Genomic DNA, 16,427 nt, shown 5'->3' on the forward strand with positions numbered 1-16,427 from the left:
GTGACACAACTGCGTCCGCTGGATGCACCGAACGGGGAAAAGTTGTCCGCTGCGAACAGGTGAATCTTCAGCGGAATCTTTCCTTTTTATCCCAAATTACGAGACAAAAAAAACTTTCGTAGTAGTTGGTAACATCACGTATACAAGGTATAGAATTTAATCCGGCAAATGACTTATCTATTAAGCTTCTTTTAGTTATTTGCATTCTTCTTTTGAATGAAAGGTGCATTTTGTAATATGTCACTGTTTTCGTTCACTCCTAACACTTACAAAAACTAAGGATGATGTATTTTATGAACTTTTTTTGCTGTTTCTAAAAGACAAACAGTCCTGTCCTTCGGAACTGGGGAATGGTTAGCGGTTGCGCCTGGTGACCACGTGGATCCGGCAATGCCAACTCCTGGAGCTGAAACGCTGGAATTGAAGAGTTTTGCTACAGTTTTCTTTCAATTTTGTTTTTATTTACGCAAATACATTACCTACGCAACTTTCCTAACTACTAAAGATGAAAATTAAACGACAGAAAACCGCAAGAAAACTTATTTCGTTTTATAAACATAACTATGGCTTCCGAGAACCTTTCCAGATCCTTTTTGATGGGACTTTTTGTCAAGCCGCGCTGAAGAATAAAATTCAGATCAAGGAGCAGATACCCAAGTATCTGATGGGAGAGGTACAGCTGTGCACAACTTCGTAAGTGTTTTCGTCAAATTGCATATTATTTTGACTTAGTAATGTGTAGTCATCTTGTTTTAAGGCATCGTCTAGGTTGCACGATTTCAAAAATGTTAGAAGCAGGTTTTACCGTCTTATGTGACGTGAAAATTCAGCGGCAGCAGTGCAGTGCAAAGACAGTAACTATAATTTACTACATGAATATTGCAAAATAAAGGAATAGTGTTCATGGACTATTCAGAAATCTGATGGTGGAGAGGAAGAACCTGTTCCAGAATTGTGGGCCTTCAGCCTCCTCTACCTCCTCGCTGATGGTAGTAACGAGAAGAGGGATGGTGAGAACCTTTAGCAATGAATGCCATCTTCTTGAGGTACCGAGACTTGTAGATGTCCGCAGTGGTGGGAAGGGTTTTACTGTGATGGACCTGACCGTGTCTGTGACCCTGTACAACCTCTTACGATCCTGTGTATTTGGTGTGTTAGAGGATGGGTGGCGGGATGGAAATGCCTGCAGGTCACCCTTGGGCAAGGTGTAGCACCTGCTTAGCCCTCCCCACTCTGGGGGGGGGGGTCAAGGTCATGTGAAGCCACGGGAGCACGTCGCAAGTCCTGGTTATGTGACCGTTGATGCCAGGCAGACAATCTCTGAGGAGTATTGATAATGGCTGGGAGTCACCCGTAAAGACACTGCCCAGAAGAAGGCAATGGCAAACCACTTCCATAGAAAGATTTGCCAAGAACAGTCATGGTCATGAGACCATGGTCATCCACGTAATGCGACACAGCACATAATGATGGTGATGATTTAGAGGCTTCACAACAGGCTGCAATGCAACCTGTCTGAATACTCTCCCGCTGTATATTTATAGAGATTTGCAAGAGTGTTTGGTGACAAACCAAATCTCATTGTCATTTATTATAGTTCAATAAGAGTAAAATTAATAAATGTTTTTTTTTATTTCTCTAGTTGTGTCCTGAAAGAGCTGGAATCACTTGGGAAGGAATTATATGGTGCCAAATTGATAGCTCAACGATTTCAAGTTAGAAACTGCGGTCATTTCAAAAACCCTGAAAGTGCCTCAGCTTGTCTTTTGTCGATGGTTAAAGATAATAATCCTCATCACTATTTTGTGGCCACGCAGGTAACATTAATAGAATTTTGGCATCTCTTTTATTATCTTTACTTTGAAATTTGGATTTAGACCATTGCTGGTATCAAGTGCTTTGTGAAGAAGATTTACTTAATCTTGAGCCTCAGTTTTTATTTAGTTTTTATTTGGAGATACAGCACATTAACAGGCCCTTCTGGCCCATTTCACCAAATTACACTTGTATGTGACCAATTAACCTGTACAGTTTCTGGAATGTGTGAAGAAGCCAGTGACTTGAGAGCCCCACACAGTCATGCGAAGAACATGCAGCAGCGGAATTGAACCTCTGTTGTTGGCACTGTAATAGCGTTACACCAGCCACTACGATACTATGCCACAACCCAGTTTTTACCCCCATAGTTTTTGATTAGTCAGTTCCTGGTCAAACCCAGCCACAACGAGGAGATTTTGTTCATTCAACTTCACTTGCTTTAGTCAGCCTGTAGACCATGTGTGATGGTCAGCAGTTTCATTTCTAGGCAGCTCCAATGAGCTTGTAACATATCTAATTCATTCAGTGGAGTCGCATTTATAACACGGTACAATCATCTTACTTTGGGGTCAACGTCACTGCTTAGAATCACTGATGTACGGTACTGGGCAATGTCTTGGGGACATATATATAGCTGGGATCCCCAAGACATTGCCCGGTACTGTACTTGTCAACGTGGAGTGGAGAGCAAGTTTGTAAATCTAGCAAGAGCAAAGAATGTTGAGAATAGTGAGGGTGAGGAGGCACGGGAGGATTGTTGGACAAGCTCTGAGACACCAGGCTACGTCATTTGATTCCAAACAATTGGTTTATTCATCATTACAGAATGTTTTTCTGGTGCTTTCTGCTCCCTCCCTCTTCCTTCCCCTTTTCCAAAACTATGATTCCCCTCTCCCTGCTCTCTTCCTGTTCTCAGTTCACGATAGAGACCCATATTAGAATCAGGTTTATTATCACTCACATATGTCATGAAGTTTGTTCTGGTTTTTTGCAGCGGCAGCAGCAATATAGTGCAGTACGTACAATTAGTATAGTACTGTGCAAAAATCTTAGGCATCCTAGCTTTATATATGTATGTCCTTAAGACTTTTGATGTGTATGACGTAAAGTTTATTGTTTCATTTCAGTCCGGTCTGCTGTATCTGCGATTCCGGCTTTTCCTTCTACATCCAACATTGAGGCAAGTCACTTGCTTGGAAATGCAGCAAATGGAAAAGTGGCTTTATTTGTTTCATTGTACAGCAGCTCAATGAATCTCATTACTCACTGTTTCTAAAAACATTGGCGCATCCACAAACTTCTTCAGTTGAAAGGGCTTGCACCTAGAATCTCATGGTCCACTTTGTGGATCAAATTTCATAAGTTTCATCAATCAGTACTTCTGGCACTGACTTAAACAATAAATTAGCTGACAGTTTAACTAACAAAAAAAAAATCATTATTCCCAATGCCACAATTGTTCTTTCTTTGTGACTATCTCTATCTAGATATACTGATTTGTCCTCGCCAGTTCATAATTAAATAATATTACACCTTAGCAGTCAGTCACATAAATTCCTAACATGGTAGCAACCATGTTACATGTCACACATAAAAATTTCCATCCCTCTGTGAGACTTACTTAAACGCTATCACCCCTACTGGAGCATAGGCTGCAGACAGCAGCTCACCAGAGTTATCTGTCCTGCGCCAGCTCTTCATGTTGCCAACAGATGTGGCCCAATTTCTAGGTATGTCCCTCCTCTCCCAGATATGGGGTCTTTGGGGCTTCTGTTGGCCTTTTGTGTTGCACTGAGTTTTTATGGAATGGAGTTGCTAGCCCAGGGCCCAACCCTCCTCCCTTTGCAGCCGGGCTTGGGACTTGACATGGTGGAGTTCCGTGAGTTTTTATGTAGAAATTAATTGCACTGTCAACAGAAACAAATAACGTTTGTAACGTGATAAGAGATATCGATCGAGTGAACAACCAGAGATCTTTACGAGGGCAGAAATGGCTGTTACAAGAATCATCCTCTGTAAAAGAAGCACAAAAAGATCTGTACTTACCGACAAGTAACTTTTATTGTCTCAACTAAAAGGTAATGGGTTCACATACCCCCTAGAATTCCCTGATCCTCCATGGACAGTCAATAGAGGGAAAAGGTTGGGAAAAGACCATAGGCTTTCCTTATGGTCCCAATCTCCACATTTCCATGTGGTCCTCATCTGCAATGGTTGCTGGAGAGTTACTAACCTTATGTATTTGAAGCTCCTGTCTCCTAAAGTGTTCCTCATTCGTTAAACTGGTGGATCTCCATCCCATTGGCTCAGGGTCACCTTCTTCATAGAAAGGGACTTTGCTTTCTCCACCATCAACAAGGCGCTCAACTGCATCACTTTCATTTCATGCACGTCTGCTCAACATCCCATCCTCCCGCCAACTTCTGGTTCTAGTTCCCGGTTACAACAATGTTGTTTCATGGTTGTGCACCCTCCCCCCCCCCCCCCCCCTGGCTTTCAACTCTGACTGGCCCAAATCAGTTAAACTAGGTGACCCAGTCTATGGGTCTAACGAGATTACAGATGGCTTAATTGCTGTGTATGACACTTCACATAATAAATAGCTACGCATCTGAGAATGGTCTTGGGTTTAGCAGGTCATTACCTGAAGCTCCTTGTGTCCACATTCAATTGCACGGATTAGATTATCCCAGAGCAAGAATCATTTCAGTCTACAAAATGGCGGGGTGGGGGGGGGGGGCAAAGATAATTGGTTTGTCCGCTACCCATGTCCTTGATTCATCAAAGATCCATTAATTTGTAGACTGCAGTTTCTTCTGGCCAGATGACAGATGGTTTAAAATTAAGGTGATAGGAGGAAAGTATAGGGCGGAATGACAGAGATAAGCTCTTTACATAGAGAGTGATAGGTGCATGGTACCAGGGATGGTGGTAGAGGCAGATACATTAGGGGCATTTAAGAAACCCCTACAGAGCCCAATGTATGATAGAAATATGACAGTTTATAGAAACATAGAAAACCTAAAGCACAATACAGGCCCTTCGGCCCACAAAGCTGTGCCGAACATGTCCTTACCTGAGAAATTACCTAGGGTTACCAATAGCCCTCTATTTTTCTAAAATCCATGTACCCATCCAGGAGTCTCTTAAAAGACCCTATCGTATCCACCTCCACCACCATTACCGGCAGCACATTCCACGCACTCACCACTCTCTGCGTAAAAAAAAAAACTTACTCCTGACATCTCCTCTGTACCTACTTTCAAGCACCTTAGAACTGTGCCCCCTCACATTAGCCATTTCAGCCCTCGGAAAAAACCTCTGACTATCCACATGATCAATGCCTCTCATCATCTTATACACCTCTATCAGGTCACCTCTCATCCTCCGTCACTATAAGGAGAAAAGGCCAAGTTCACTCAACCTGTTTTCATAAGGCAGGGGTCCCCAACCTTTTTTGCATTGCGGACCGGTTTAATAATGACAATATTCTTGTGGACTGGCCAACCGGGTGGGGGGTGGGGGGTGGGGGTAGGGTTGCCAACGGACAAGAGTAGCAGTCAAATACGTTGTTTACCCAGAAAGACTACAATGACCGTGAAGCCTTGTGCGGGCACCAGTCCCCCCCCCCCAGGGGGTGGGTGTTAATCACTACTGAAATATAGGCGGTAAGTGGGTAATACACTCAATTTTGTATCTAAAAGGGTTTATCTAACGAATTTAATATTAAACACACAGCGCATATTTTCCTCGCATGAATACAGTGATAAGTCAATTATCAGGGGAGGACAGGGGAGCTTGAGGTAAGTGTTGAACAAATTTCCAGTAGAAGTGGTAGAGGCAGGTTTGATATTATCATTTAAAGAAAAATTGGATAGGTATATGGACAGGAAAGGAATGGAAGGTTATGGGCTGTGTGCAGGTTGGTGGGACTAGGTGAGAGTAGCGTTCGGCACGGACTAGAAGGGCCGAGATGGCCTGTTTCCGTGCTGTAATTATTATATGGTTATACAAGTCACTTATAAGTCAATAGCATCATAACATTTTAAGTAACATTTGGATATTATACACACAGCACATATTTTCCCCGTATAAATATATAAAATTATTGCAACACACCAATATCGCTGAATCAGTGGGAGCCTTGGGCTTGTTTCCCTGCAACAACACCGTCCTATCCAGGGGTGATGGGAGACAGCGATACTCGAAGGGGGTTCCTTATGTCCATTCTATTCTGCAGTTTAGTTTTCGTTGCATTCATTGTAGAAAACTTCGCTTCGCAGAAAAATGTTGGAAATGAAAGCAACGTTTTCAGTGCTTTCGTGGCTATCTCAGGATATTTAGCCTTGACTTTGATCCAAAATGCCGACAGAGATGTTATGTCAAACATACTTTTCAGCCCATCATCATTTGCAAGCTCGAGGAGTTGATCTCCTTCCCACCCTGACACGGATGACGCGTGGGTAATGACCTCGCATGCATAATGGCTGATCAGTGGCCGTGACAGGGAATGAGGAAAGGTGCAGCTGACTCATATCGCCAAATCATATCGTTTCCTCGCGGCCCGGTACCAGTCCACGGCCCGGTGGTTGGGGACTGCTGTCATAAGGCATGTTCCCCAATCCACGTAACAGCCTCGTAAATCTCCTCTGCACCCTTTCTGTGGTTTCCGCATCCTAATATGTAGAAGGGAAGAGTTAGACCGATCTTAGAGTAAGTTAAAAGCTCGCACAATATCATAGGCCGAAGGACCAGTACTGTGCTGTTATGCTCTATGTTACATGTGCCATTGATTCATATTGTAGTCACATGATTTATGATCCTGACATGAAATTTGACCAAGATGACTCAGAAAATTAATAGTTTCAATCAGCTTTCAGTCTGTCATTTTTTCCTTGTTTATCCTGCCAGCATTCTGGCCTTATCATTACCACAGATTGGATAGGTACATGGATGGGAGAGGTATGGAGGCTATGGTCTGGGTGTGGGTCGATGGGATGGGTTGGCATGGAGTAGATGAGCCAAAGGGCTTGTTTCAGTGTTGAACTGCTCAATGACTCGAATAACTTATGCAGTACAAACTTTTGACAATGAGAAATACAAAGCAGATAATTATTTTAGATAATAAAATTACATACATCTTCCAGCACTAGCAAGTTATTTACTCATTTAGATTGTACTGTATTAGCAAATCTCCAACATGCTGCAGGGATGTCCTTCAGTTTTAGTGGTGTTACTACAGTATATTCTGATGTAAACCATGGGGTACTGCTTGAGTGTATAGAAACAGGACATTTAGCTCAACAAACCCTTACAAGTATCAATGTGCAACACTATGCCATCTCTCTGCGTCACAGAGAGAGAGACTCAAGCTGGTGGATATAGAAGTATTTATTTGACTTAGATGACGATCAGACCACATTTTATGAATAATTAATGCAGAAAACCAGATAATTGCAAAGGGTGCACCAACTTTTTCTTGCAACTGTACAGTGCAGTTTTTGGTTCACAGGGTAATACCATCTTCTAACAAGACTGTATTGAAAACTTATCCTTGTTCTTTTCCTTTTATCGTTATTCTTTCTCCTCATTCCACTCTTACTCTTTATTTTTCTTATCATGTTATTTCCGCCTCCATTTGCTTTCTCTCTCTCTTTAAATTTGGTCAGTTTCCTCTCTTCCCACCGACCAATCCCAGGAATCAATTTGTAGTGAACCTTCAATGTACTCCCTCTGAGACACAGGCACTTTCTGTCATGCATATTCAAGGATTGTAACCCTTTGAATTTCTTTGTTTCTCACTATTTGAAAAACTATTCTATTTTGTTTTTTCTTGCCAAGATGGATAACTTCAATGCTGTATATGTGAGTTCTTTCTCGTTCATTCAACTCTCCCAGTCTATCTGTAATCTCGTGAGATTTATCTTTTCTCCAGACGTTTTTCTCCACCTGGCTCTCCCCCATCTGCAGCAAGGATATATTACATCCTGTTCTTTCAAGCATCCATTAATATCAGCTGTGAATGATTGAAGCCAGGTGTTGATGCTGTGATACCACACTAGCCATACCAACCTGAAAATTACATTTATTCTTCCTCTGGTTTTCACTGTTATCCCCAACCCCATTTTGAGCAATAACCTCTCAAATGACGTTGAATTGAATGTTGTTTTGAAATTCAGATACTCGACCTCCATTCATCATCCTCACCTACTCTGCTAGTCACAACCTCAAAAAAAACATTTTCTGTAGGTTCTGTACTGAATTTCGATTATAACATAATTTTCTAAGCTCTTTGCTACCATGTCATAAATAATTATTATAACAGATTCAAACTTAATAACTTATGGTGTTCTGGTTTCTCACTCTCTACATTTGGTTTGTGTTTTCTGTCTTCTGATCTTAGGGTTAAGTTACTAAATTCCAGAATTATCAAAACCAGTGCCTTTACTCTCTCTCTACCAGATAATTTTAAAGTTGTATGATGTAAGGCATGAGACCTGGGAATTTTTAGCATTTAGTTCACTACTTCTTCACTATGTCATTACTATTTCCAAGATGCTTTTGAAGACATCTATCATTATCATTTCTCTTTCTTCTCCGTGTAAAGTGTTAATTTAGCATTGATTATTACATAAATAACTTAAGCTCCAACAATCTGTTTTGTTATCTTGGTGATTTTCATATTTTTTATTTCTTTTTCTTCAAGCCATGTTGAACTACTTTTCTTCATGTTTTTATTCCATAAGCTATTGTATTTTAATTAAAAATTTTGAATTACAGTATTTCTTTGAAAATTTGCTCTAGCTTACCTGCCTTATCTTTTCATAGAACATTACAGCACTGTACAAACGCTTTGGCTCACAATGTTGTGCCAACCTTTTAACTTGCTCTTAGATTGCACCATGGTAGTGTGGCAGTTAGCGTAATGCTGTTACAAGTTGGGACATCCCAGAGTTCGGAATTCAATTCTGGCCCAGATCTGTAAGGATTCTCTGTATGTCCTCCTCGTGGAATGTATGAGTTTTACCCAGGTGCTCCAGTTTCCTCCCACAGTCCAAAGATGTACATGGTGGGATAATTGTCCTGTGATTAGGTTAGGATTAATCAGGTTTGTTGGGGTTTACTGTGGTAGCGTGGCTCAAAGGGCCAGACTAAAAATAACATAAAATAATCCTATCCTCTCACATAGCCCTGCATTTTTCTATCATCCATGTGCCTATCTATCTAAGTGGCTCTTAGATGTCCCGAATGTATTTGCCTCAATCATCGCTCCTGCACCTGCCACTTTCTGTGTAAAGACACATGCCTCCAATCATCTTAAAATTATGTGCTCTCATATTAGCTATTTCCACCCTGGGGAAAAGTCTCTGGCTGTCCACCCTACCTATGCTTCTTATCGTCTTATACACCTCTATTGTCAACTCTCTTCAAAAGCTGACAGCGATGCAGGTGGATGCTTCCCTGGTGTCATAGATTCTTGATTACCTGACTGGCAGACTACAATACGTGTGCTTGCAACACTGTGTGTCCGACAGAGTGATCAACAGCACTGGGGCTCCACAGGGGACTGTCTTGTCTCCCTTTTTCTTCACCATTTACACCTCGGACTTAAACTACTGCACAGAGTCTTGTCATCTTCAAAAGTTTTCTGATGACTCTGCCATAGTTGGATGCATCAGCAAGGGAGATGAGGCTGAGTACAGGGCTACGGTAGGAAACTTTGTCACATGGTGTGATCAGAATTATCTGCAGCTTAATGTGAAAAGACTAAGGAGCTGGTGGTAGACCTGAGGAGAGCTAAGGTACCGGTGACCCCTGTTTCCATCCGGGGGTCAGTGTGGACATGGTGGAGGATTACAAATACCTGGGGATGTGAATTGACAATAAACTGGACTGATCAAAGAACACTGAGGCTGTCTACAAGAAGGGTCAGAGCCATCTCTATTTCCTGAGGAGACTGAGGTCCTTTAACATCTGCCGGACGATGCTGAGGATGTTCTACGAGTCTGTGGTGGCCAGTGGTATCATGTTTGCGGTTGTGTGCTGGGGCAGCAGGCTGAGGGTAGCAGACACCAACAGAATCAACAAACTCATTCGTAAGGCCAGTGATGTTGTGGGGATGGAACTGGACTCCCTGACGGTGGTGTCTGAAAAGAGGATGCTGTCCAAGTTGCATGCCATCTTGGACAATATCTCCCATCCACTACATAATGTACTGGTTGGGCACAGGAGTACATTCAGCCAGAGACTCATTCCACCGAGATGCAACACAGAGCGTCATAGGAAGTCATTCCTGCCTGTGGCCATCAAACTTTACAACTCCTCCCTTGGAGGGTCAGACACCCTGAGCCAATAGCTGGTCCTGGACTTATTTCCTGGCATAATTTACATATTACTATTTAACTATTTATGGTTTTACTACTATTTATTATTTATGGTGCAACTGTAACGAAAACCAATTTCCCCCGGGATCAATAAAGTATGACTATGACTATAATAGTTTCTCAATTTACCTTGGCTCTCGTTACTGTTCTTCAGATTTAATCTCCTTGTTTTAAATTCTGGTAAATTGCTATCAAATGTAGTGTATTTAAATCACTCTTCCTGATACTTCCTTGATATCACTGCGCCAGTTTCCAACAACTTCTGGTACAAGTATTGTGTCGTAAACACAAAATAATCTGCAGATGCTGTGATTAAAGCAACACTTTCAGTACGCTGGATGAACTCAGCAGGTCGGGCAGCATCAATTAGAAACGATGAGTCGACATTTTTAACTGATGCTGCCGAACCTGCTGAGTTCATCCAGCGTACTGAAAGTGTTACAAGTATTGTGTCATTTGATGGATAAGACAAAGATATTCTTATGATGATTTAGTGTCATTATTTTAATTCTTTCACAGGATCCACAATTAACAATGAAAATTAAGAAGTTGCCAGGAGTCCCTTTGCTGTACATTATACAGAACACTATAGTCTTGGAGAAGCCTTCTTCCAGATCGATCGCACAGCTACCTTCACTGCACAATCAGCAGTTTGTCCCCGTACATCAGCAGCAGACTATCCAACACTTGAAAGAGCAACAGGGCCTGGTGAGGGAATCTGAACCCCGGCTGAAGAAACGCAAAAGAAAAGGAGGCCCTAATCCACTCAGTTGTCTTAAAAAGAAAGTGAAACCGCAAGAACAGCCGGCTAATGAGAAAAAGAAAAGGAGATCGAGAAAGAGAAGGAGAACAGCCCAATCAAGCAACAGCGGAGTAGAAACTTCTGTGTAACTATAAAGTTTTTATGGACGTTGGTCGTAAAGTTTGTATGGGTGTTAGTCAACGTGTGTTACAGTGTCATTTTTCCATATCATTTTCGGTTTGCAACAAATTCAGATCGCAACTTTGCTATAAAACCTAATACAAAAATTTTTTGAATTTTATTTGTAGAAAAATATGTTGGACAAAAATGTTGTTATGTTTGACTTTGTAATTTCATACGAACCACTGCCTAACTGCTGATGGTCTGCTTATAATAATGGTGCAATTCATTTGCAGCATAGAAAATAATTATTAATACAATGTTATAATGTTTTGCCCTAATGTTAAATATTACATTGGATATCTCAGATTTTCTTCAAGTATTAAATGTGAACTCTATCTGGTTTATCATCATGAAGTAACAACAAGGTACCTTCTGGGTAGTAAAATTGCTATGGTTGAAAATATAAGATTGCCTCTATTACCATTTAGAATATCTCCTTTACTAAATATCTTTGAAGATATTTTCATAAATGAACCAACCAGTAGTCATGATCACATAATGGAGACCGCTCCTCCCCTCTAATATGATGAAGGGTCTTGGCCTGAAATGTCGACTGTACTCTTTTCCATAGATGCTGCCTGCTGAGTTCCTCCAGCATTTTGTGTGTGTGTTGCTCCCCTCTTAATAGTCTTGTTTGATTTTATTGTTGCCGGGTGACCTTCACTCCTCACTTCTACAGTCTTCTATGGCTGAATGTTGCATTCCAAAAGACATCGGAGCAAATTAGGCCATTCAGCCCATCGAGTCTGCTCTACAACTCTCATAGGGTGATTTTTATTTGTTTAGTGATACAGCATGGGGTAGACATTTTCTGGCCCTTCGTGCCACGCTACAGCAGCACCCCACAACTCCAATTAATTGTAAACTGATCATGCGACAGTTTACAATGACCAGTTAACCTACCCAGTATGTCTTTGGACTGTGGGAGGAAACGGGAGCACCAGTGGTGGGGGGAAACCATGCATTCCAGGGGAAGCTTGTGCACACTCTCCTTACAGTACAGCATCAGAATTGAATTCCAAACTCAGGAACACCCCAAGTTGTAATAATACCATACTAACTGCTACGCTGCTGTGGCGCCCTTTATTCTCCCTCTCAATTCCATTCTCCTGCCTTCACCCTTATCAAGCAGGAATATATCAACCTCTGTTTTAAATGTACCCAATGACTTAGCCTCCACAACCATCTGTAGCAGTGAATTCACAGTTTCACCACCCTCTGGCTAAAGAAATTCTTCCTCACATTCAATGTTAGAGAAATGTATACAATATACATCCTGAAATGCTTTTTCTTCGCAACCATCCATGAAAACAGAGGAGTGCCCCAAAGAATGAATGACAGTAAAATGTTAGAACCCCAAAGGACCCCCTCGTTCCACGTGTAAGCAGCAGCAAGCAACAATCCTCCCTCCCCCCCACCCCCACCAGCACAAAGGAAGCATTGGCACCCGCCACTGAGCACTCAAGCGTGAGCAAAGCAACAGCAAAGACAGACTTGCAGTTACGCCAAAGACTTTGCGTTTCACTCGGTATTTGACATACCACAGGCTCTCTCTCTCCCTAATAAGGGAGAAAGAGGCGTCTCCATTTTCACAGTGAACGGGGAGACATAACAAACAACTCGTTGGTTTACGATGTTAGAAGTCCACGGTGTTGCTCTTTTCAAGCTCTGTGCCCAAAGATCTGGAGTCTCTGGGCATACAGCCATTGATATTCCGAATCCCCCGACGACACGTGGGTCTCCTGCCGTGACACCAACCTTCGATCCACCGGTCTCCAGAGTCCTGAGATCCTAGGCCTCCAAAGCCGAGCCCTTGGCGTGCCAAACAATGGCCAATTAGGAAACCCCAAGAACTGTAGTCATTTCTATTCTAAATGGACATCTCAAATGCAGAGGCTGTGTCCTGTGGTTCTCGTCTCTCCCCACTATAGAAAACATACTCTTCATCTAGGCCTTTCAATATTCAAAAGGTTTCAATGAAGTCATCCTTCATTCTTCTAAACTCCAGTAAATACAGGCTTGGAGACAACAAAGGCTTTTCATACATTAACCCTATCATTCCTTAATTAAAGATATTTATTTTCTTAACCCTGCTACTTTATGGGTATACAATCAATCAATGTATATAAACTATACTATGTATTTATACTTACTGAATGTTTTTCTAGTATTGTGTTCTTTATCTTTTGTGCCACATGAGATCCGGAGTAGCAATTCTTTCATTCTCATGCTTGTGTACAGCAAATGACATTAAACGATCTCTCTTCATCCAGTGTTCTGTTGTGTGGAACACCTTGAGTCAGTTCAAACTCTGAACTTCCAGTTGGCTGTCATCTTAACTTACTTCCACTCAGACCCTAATCTGCTGTCTCCTCCACTGAATCAGAATCAGGTTTATTATCTCTGATATATGTCAGGAAATGTGTTTTGCAGCACTACAGTGCAATACCTAGAATATACTATAAATTATTATAAATGATCACACATTAAAAAAAAAGTAGTGCAAAAAGACAGCAAAAAATAAGTAGTTTGAGAAACATAGAAAACCTACAGCACAATACAGGCCCTTCTGTCCACAATGCTGTGCCAAACGTACTTACTTTAGAAATTACCTAGGGTTACCCATAGCCCTTTATTTTTCTAAGCTCCATGTATCTATCCAGGAGTCCCTTAAAAGACCCTATCGTATACACCTCCACCGCAGTCTGTATATGGAGTCAGTAGTACAGTCTGTATGTGTGGAGTCAGTGTGTACAATCTGTATGTGTGGGGTCTGTGTACAGTCTGTATATGTGGAGTCAGTGTGTACAGTCTGTATGTGTAGGGTCAGTTTTCTTGGGTTCATTGTGTATTCAAAAATCTCATGGCACAGGGGAAGAAGCTGTTCCTAAAAGTGTGTGTCTTAAAGCTCCTCCATCTCCTCTCTGATGGTAGCAATGAGAAGATGGCATCCCTTGGTTAGTGAGTCATAAAGAAGTACAGCCTTTGGCCCATCTAGTCCTCGCCGAAACCATTTCAACTGCCTACTCCCATCAACCTGCACTGGGACTATAGCTCTCCATATCCCAACTATCCATATACCTATCCAAACTTTGCTTAAACTTTGAAATTGAGCTGGCATGGACCATGCTGACAACTCGTTCCACACTTTCATGACCCTCTGATTGAAGAAGTTTCCCCTTAAACTTCTCACCTTTCACTCTTAAGCCATTACCTCTGGTTGAAGTCCCACCCTGTTCAATCCTAAACTATTCAATCTTATAACTCAGTTCTCTAGACCCCGCAACATCCTTGCCAATTTTCTCTGCACTTTTTCAACCCTGTTTATATCTTTCCTGTAGGTAGGTGACCAAAACTGCACACTATACTCCAAATTAATGCCTCACCTATGTCTTATATAATTTCAACATAATTCTTCTGTACTCAATATGTTGATTTATGAAGGCCAATGTGCCAAAAGCTTTCTTTACAACCCTATCTACCTAGACTGCCGGAAGCAGATCGTTGGGTGTCAGTCAGAGGGGGGAAAGCGAAGTTGAGTAGACAGGTAGTGCAGAGCACCCCTGTAGCCATTCCCCTGAATAATAAGTTTACTGTCCTAGATACGGTTGGCGGGGACGACTGACCAGGTGTGAGCCACGGTGGCAGGGCCTCCGGCACTGAGTCTGACCCTGTGGTGCAAAAGGGTGGGATGGAGAAGAGGAGAGCTGTCGTCATTGGAGACTCTGTAGTCAGGGGAGCAGACAGGAGATTTTGTGGATGTGAGAAGGACACCCGCATGGTTTGTTGCCTCCCGGGTGCCAGGATCCGGGATGTCTCTGACTGGGTGCATGACATCCGGGTACAAGAGGGAAAGCAACCAGAAGTCATGATACATGTTGACACCAACAACATAGGCAGGAAGAGGGATGAGGTCCTGAAGTGTGAGTTTTGGGAACTAGGCAGAAGGCTGAAGAACAGGACCTGAAGGATGGCGTTCTCAGGATTGTTACCAGTGCTACGTGACAGTGATGGTAAGAATTGGAGGAGATGGCAGTTGAATGCGTGGCTGGAGTTGGTGCAGGGGGCAGGGTTTTAGATTTTTGGATCATTGAGATTGCTTCTGGGGAAGGTGGGACCTGTACAGATTGAATGAGTTGCACCTGAACTCGAGGGGGAGCAATATCCTTGCAGGTACCTTTGCTAGCATGGTTCGGTAGGGTTTAAACTAATTTGCAAGGGGGATGGGACCCGGAGTGATAGAGCGGTGAAAGAAATGCATGGAGCAAAGCCAGATCTAACATATAGGGAGGCTTTGAGGAAAGAGAAGCAGAATAAATGGTGTAAAGACAGTAAGGTGAAAGGGCTGAAGTGCCTGTACTTCAATGCAAGAAGCATCAGGAACAAAGGTGATGAACTGAGAGCTTGGATACACACATGGAATTATGATGTAGTGGCCATTACAGAGACTTGGCTGGCACCAGGGCAGGAATGGATTCTCAATATTCCTGGATTTCAGTGCTTTAAAAGGGATGGGGGGGGAGCAAATGGGAGGACGGGTGGCGTTACTGGTCAGGGATACTATTACAGCTACAGAAAGGGTGGGTAATGTAGCAGGATCCTCCTTTGAGTCAGTATGGGTAGAAGTCAGGAACAGGAAGGGAGCAGTTACTCTATTGGGGGTATTCTATATGCCCCCTGGTAGCAGCAGAGATATGGAGGAGCAGATTGGGAGGCAGATTTTGGGAAGGTACAAAAATAACAGGGTTGTTATCATGGGTGACTTTAACTTCCCTAATATTGATTGGCACCTGATTAGTTCCAAGGGTTTGGACGGGGCAAAGTTTGTAAAGTGTTTCCAGGACAGATTCCTGTCACAGTATGTTGACAGGCCAACTAGGGGGAATGCCATACTAGATCTAGTACTAGGTAGTACTAGGTAATGAACCAGGTCAGGTCACAAACTTCACACTCAGGTTGGAGCCACACTCAGTTTGGAGGAACAACATCTTATATTCCGTCTGGGTAGCCTCCAAACTGATGGCATGAACACTGACTTCTCAAATTTCTGCTAATCCCCCATCCGTTATTTATTTATATACACACATTCTTTCTCTCTCTCTCCTTTTTCTCCCTCTGTCCCTCTCACTATACCCCTTTCCCATCCTCTGGGCTTTTCCCCCCCTCCCCCTTTTCTTTCTCCTTAGGTCTCCTGTCCCATGATCCTCTCATATCCTTTTTGCCAATCAACTGTCCAGCTCTTGGCTCCATCCCTCCCCCTCCTGTCTTCTCCTATTATTTCGGATCTCCCCCTCCCCCTC

The 16,427-nt window shown here is 42.5% G+C and overlaps 1 protein-coding gene across 1 annotated transcript; it reads left to right on the plus strand.

Annotated features, from left to right (window-relative positions):
- The first annotated feature begins 327 nt into the window (after nt 1-327).
- Nucleotides 328-13,394, plus strand: utp23 (UTP23 small subunit processome component). The gene is made up of 3 exons (XM_063042276.1): nt 328-693; nt 1,643-1,817; nt 10,722-13,394. Exons 1-3 carry the CDS (start codon nt 506-508, stop codon nt 11,091-11,093), a joined length of 735 nt encoding a protein of 244 aa, XP_062898346.1. The 5' UTR covers nt 328-505; the 3' UTR covers nt 11,094-13,394.
- Nucleotides 13,395-16,427: the final 3,033 nt, after the last annotated feature.

Source organism: Mobula hypostoma, chromosome 1 (genome assembly GCF_963921235.1).
Source record: "Mobula hypostoma chromosome 1, sMobHyp1.1, whole genome shotgun sequence".
Classification (NCBI taxonomy): domain Eukaryota; kingdom Metazoa; phylum Chordata; class Chondrichthyes; order Myliobatiformes; family Myliobatidae; genus Mobula; species Mobula hypostoma.

What these genes read in the sequence shown, in the direction of transcription:
- utp23 (XM_063042276.1), top strand. Translation starts at nt 506, where the DNA reads ATGAAAATTAAACGACAGAAAACCGCAAGAAAACTTATTTCGTTTTAT. An exon ending in GTACAGCTGTGCACAACTTC is followed by an intron (nt 694 to 1,642) that starts GTAAGTGTTTTC and finishes TTATTTCTCTAG; the next exon opens with TTGTGTCCTGAAAGAGCTGG. An exon ending in ACTATTTTGTGGCCACGCAG is followed by an intron (nt 1,818 to 10,721) that starts GTAACATTAATA and finishes ATTCTTTCACAG; the next exon opens with GATCCACAATTAACAATGAA.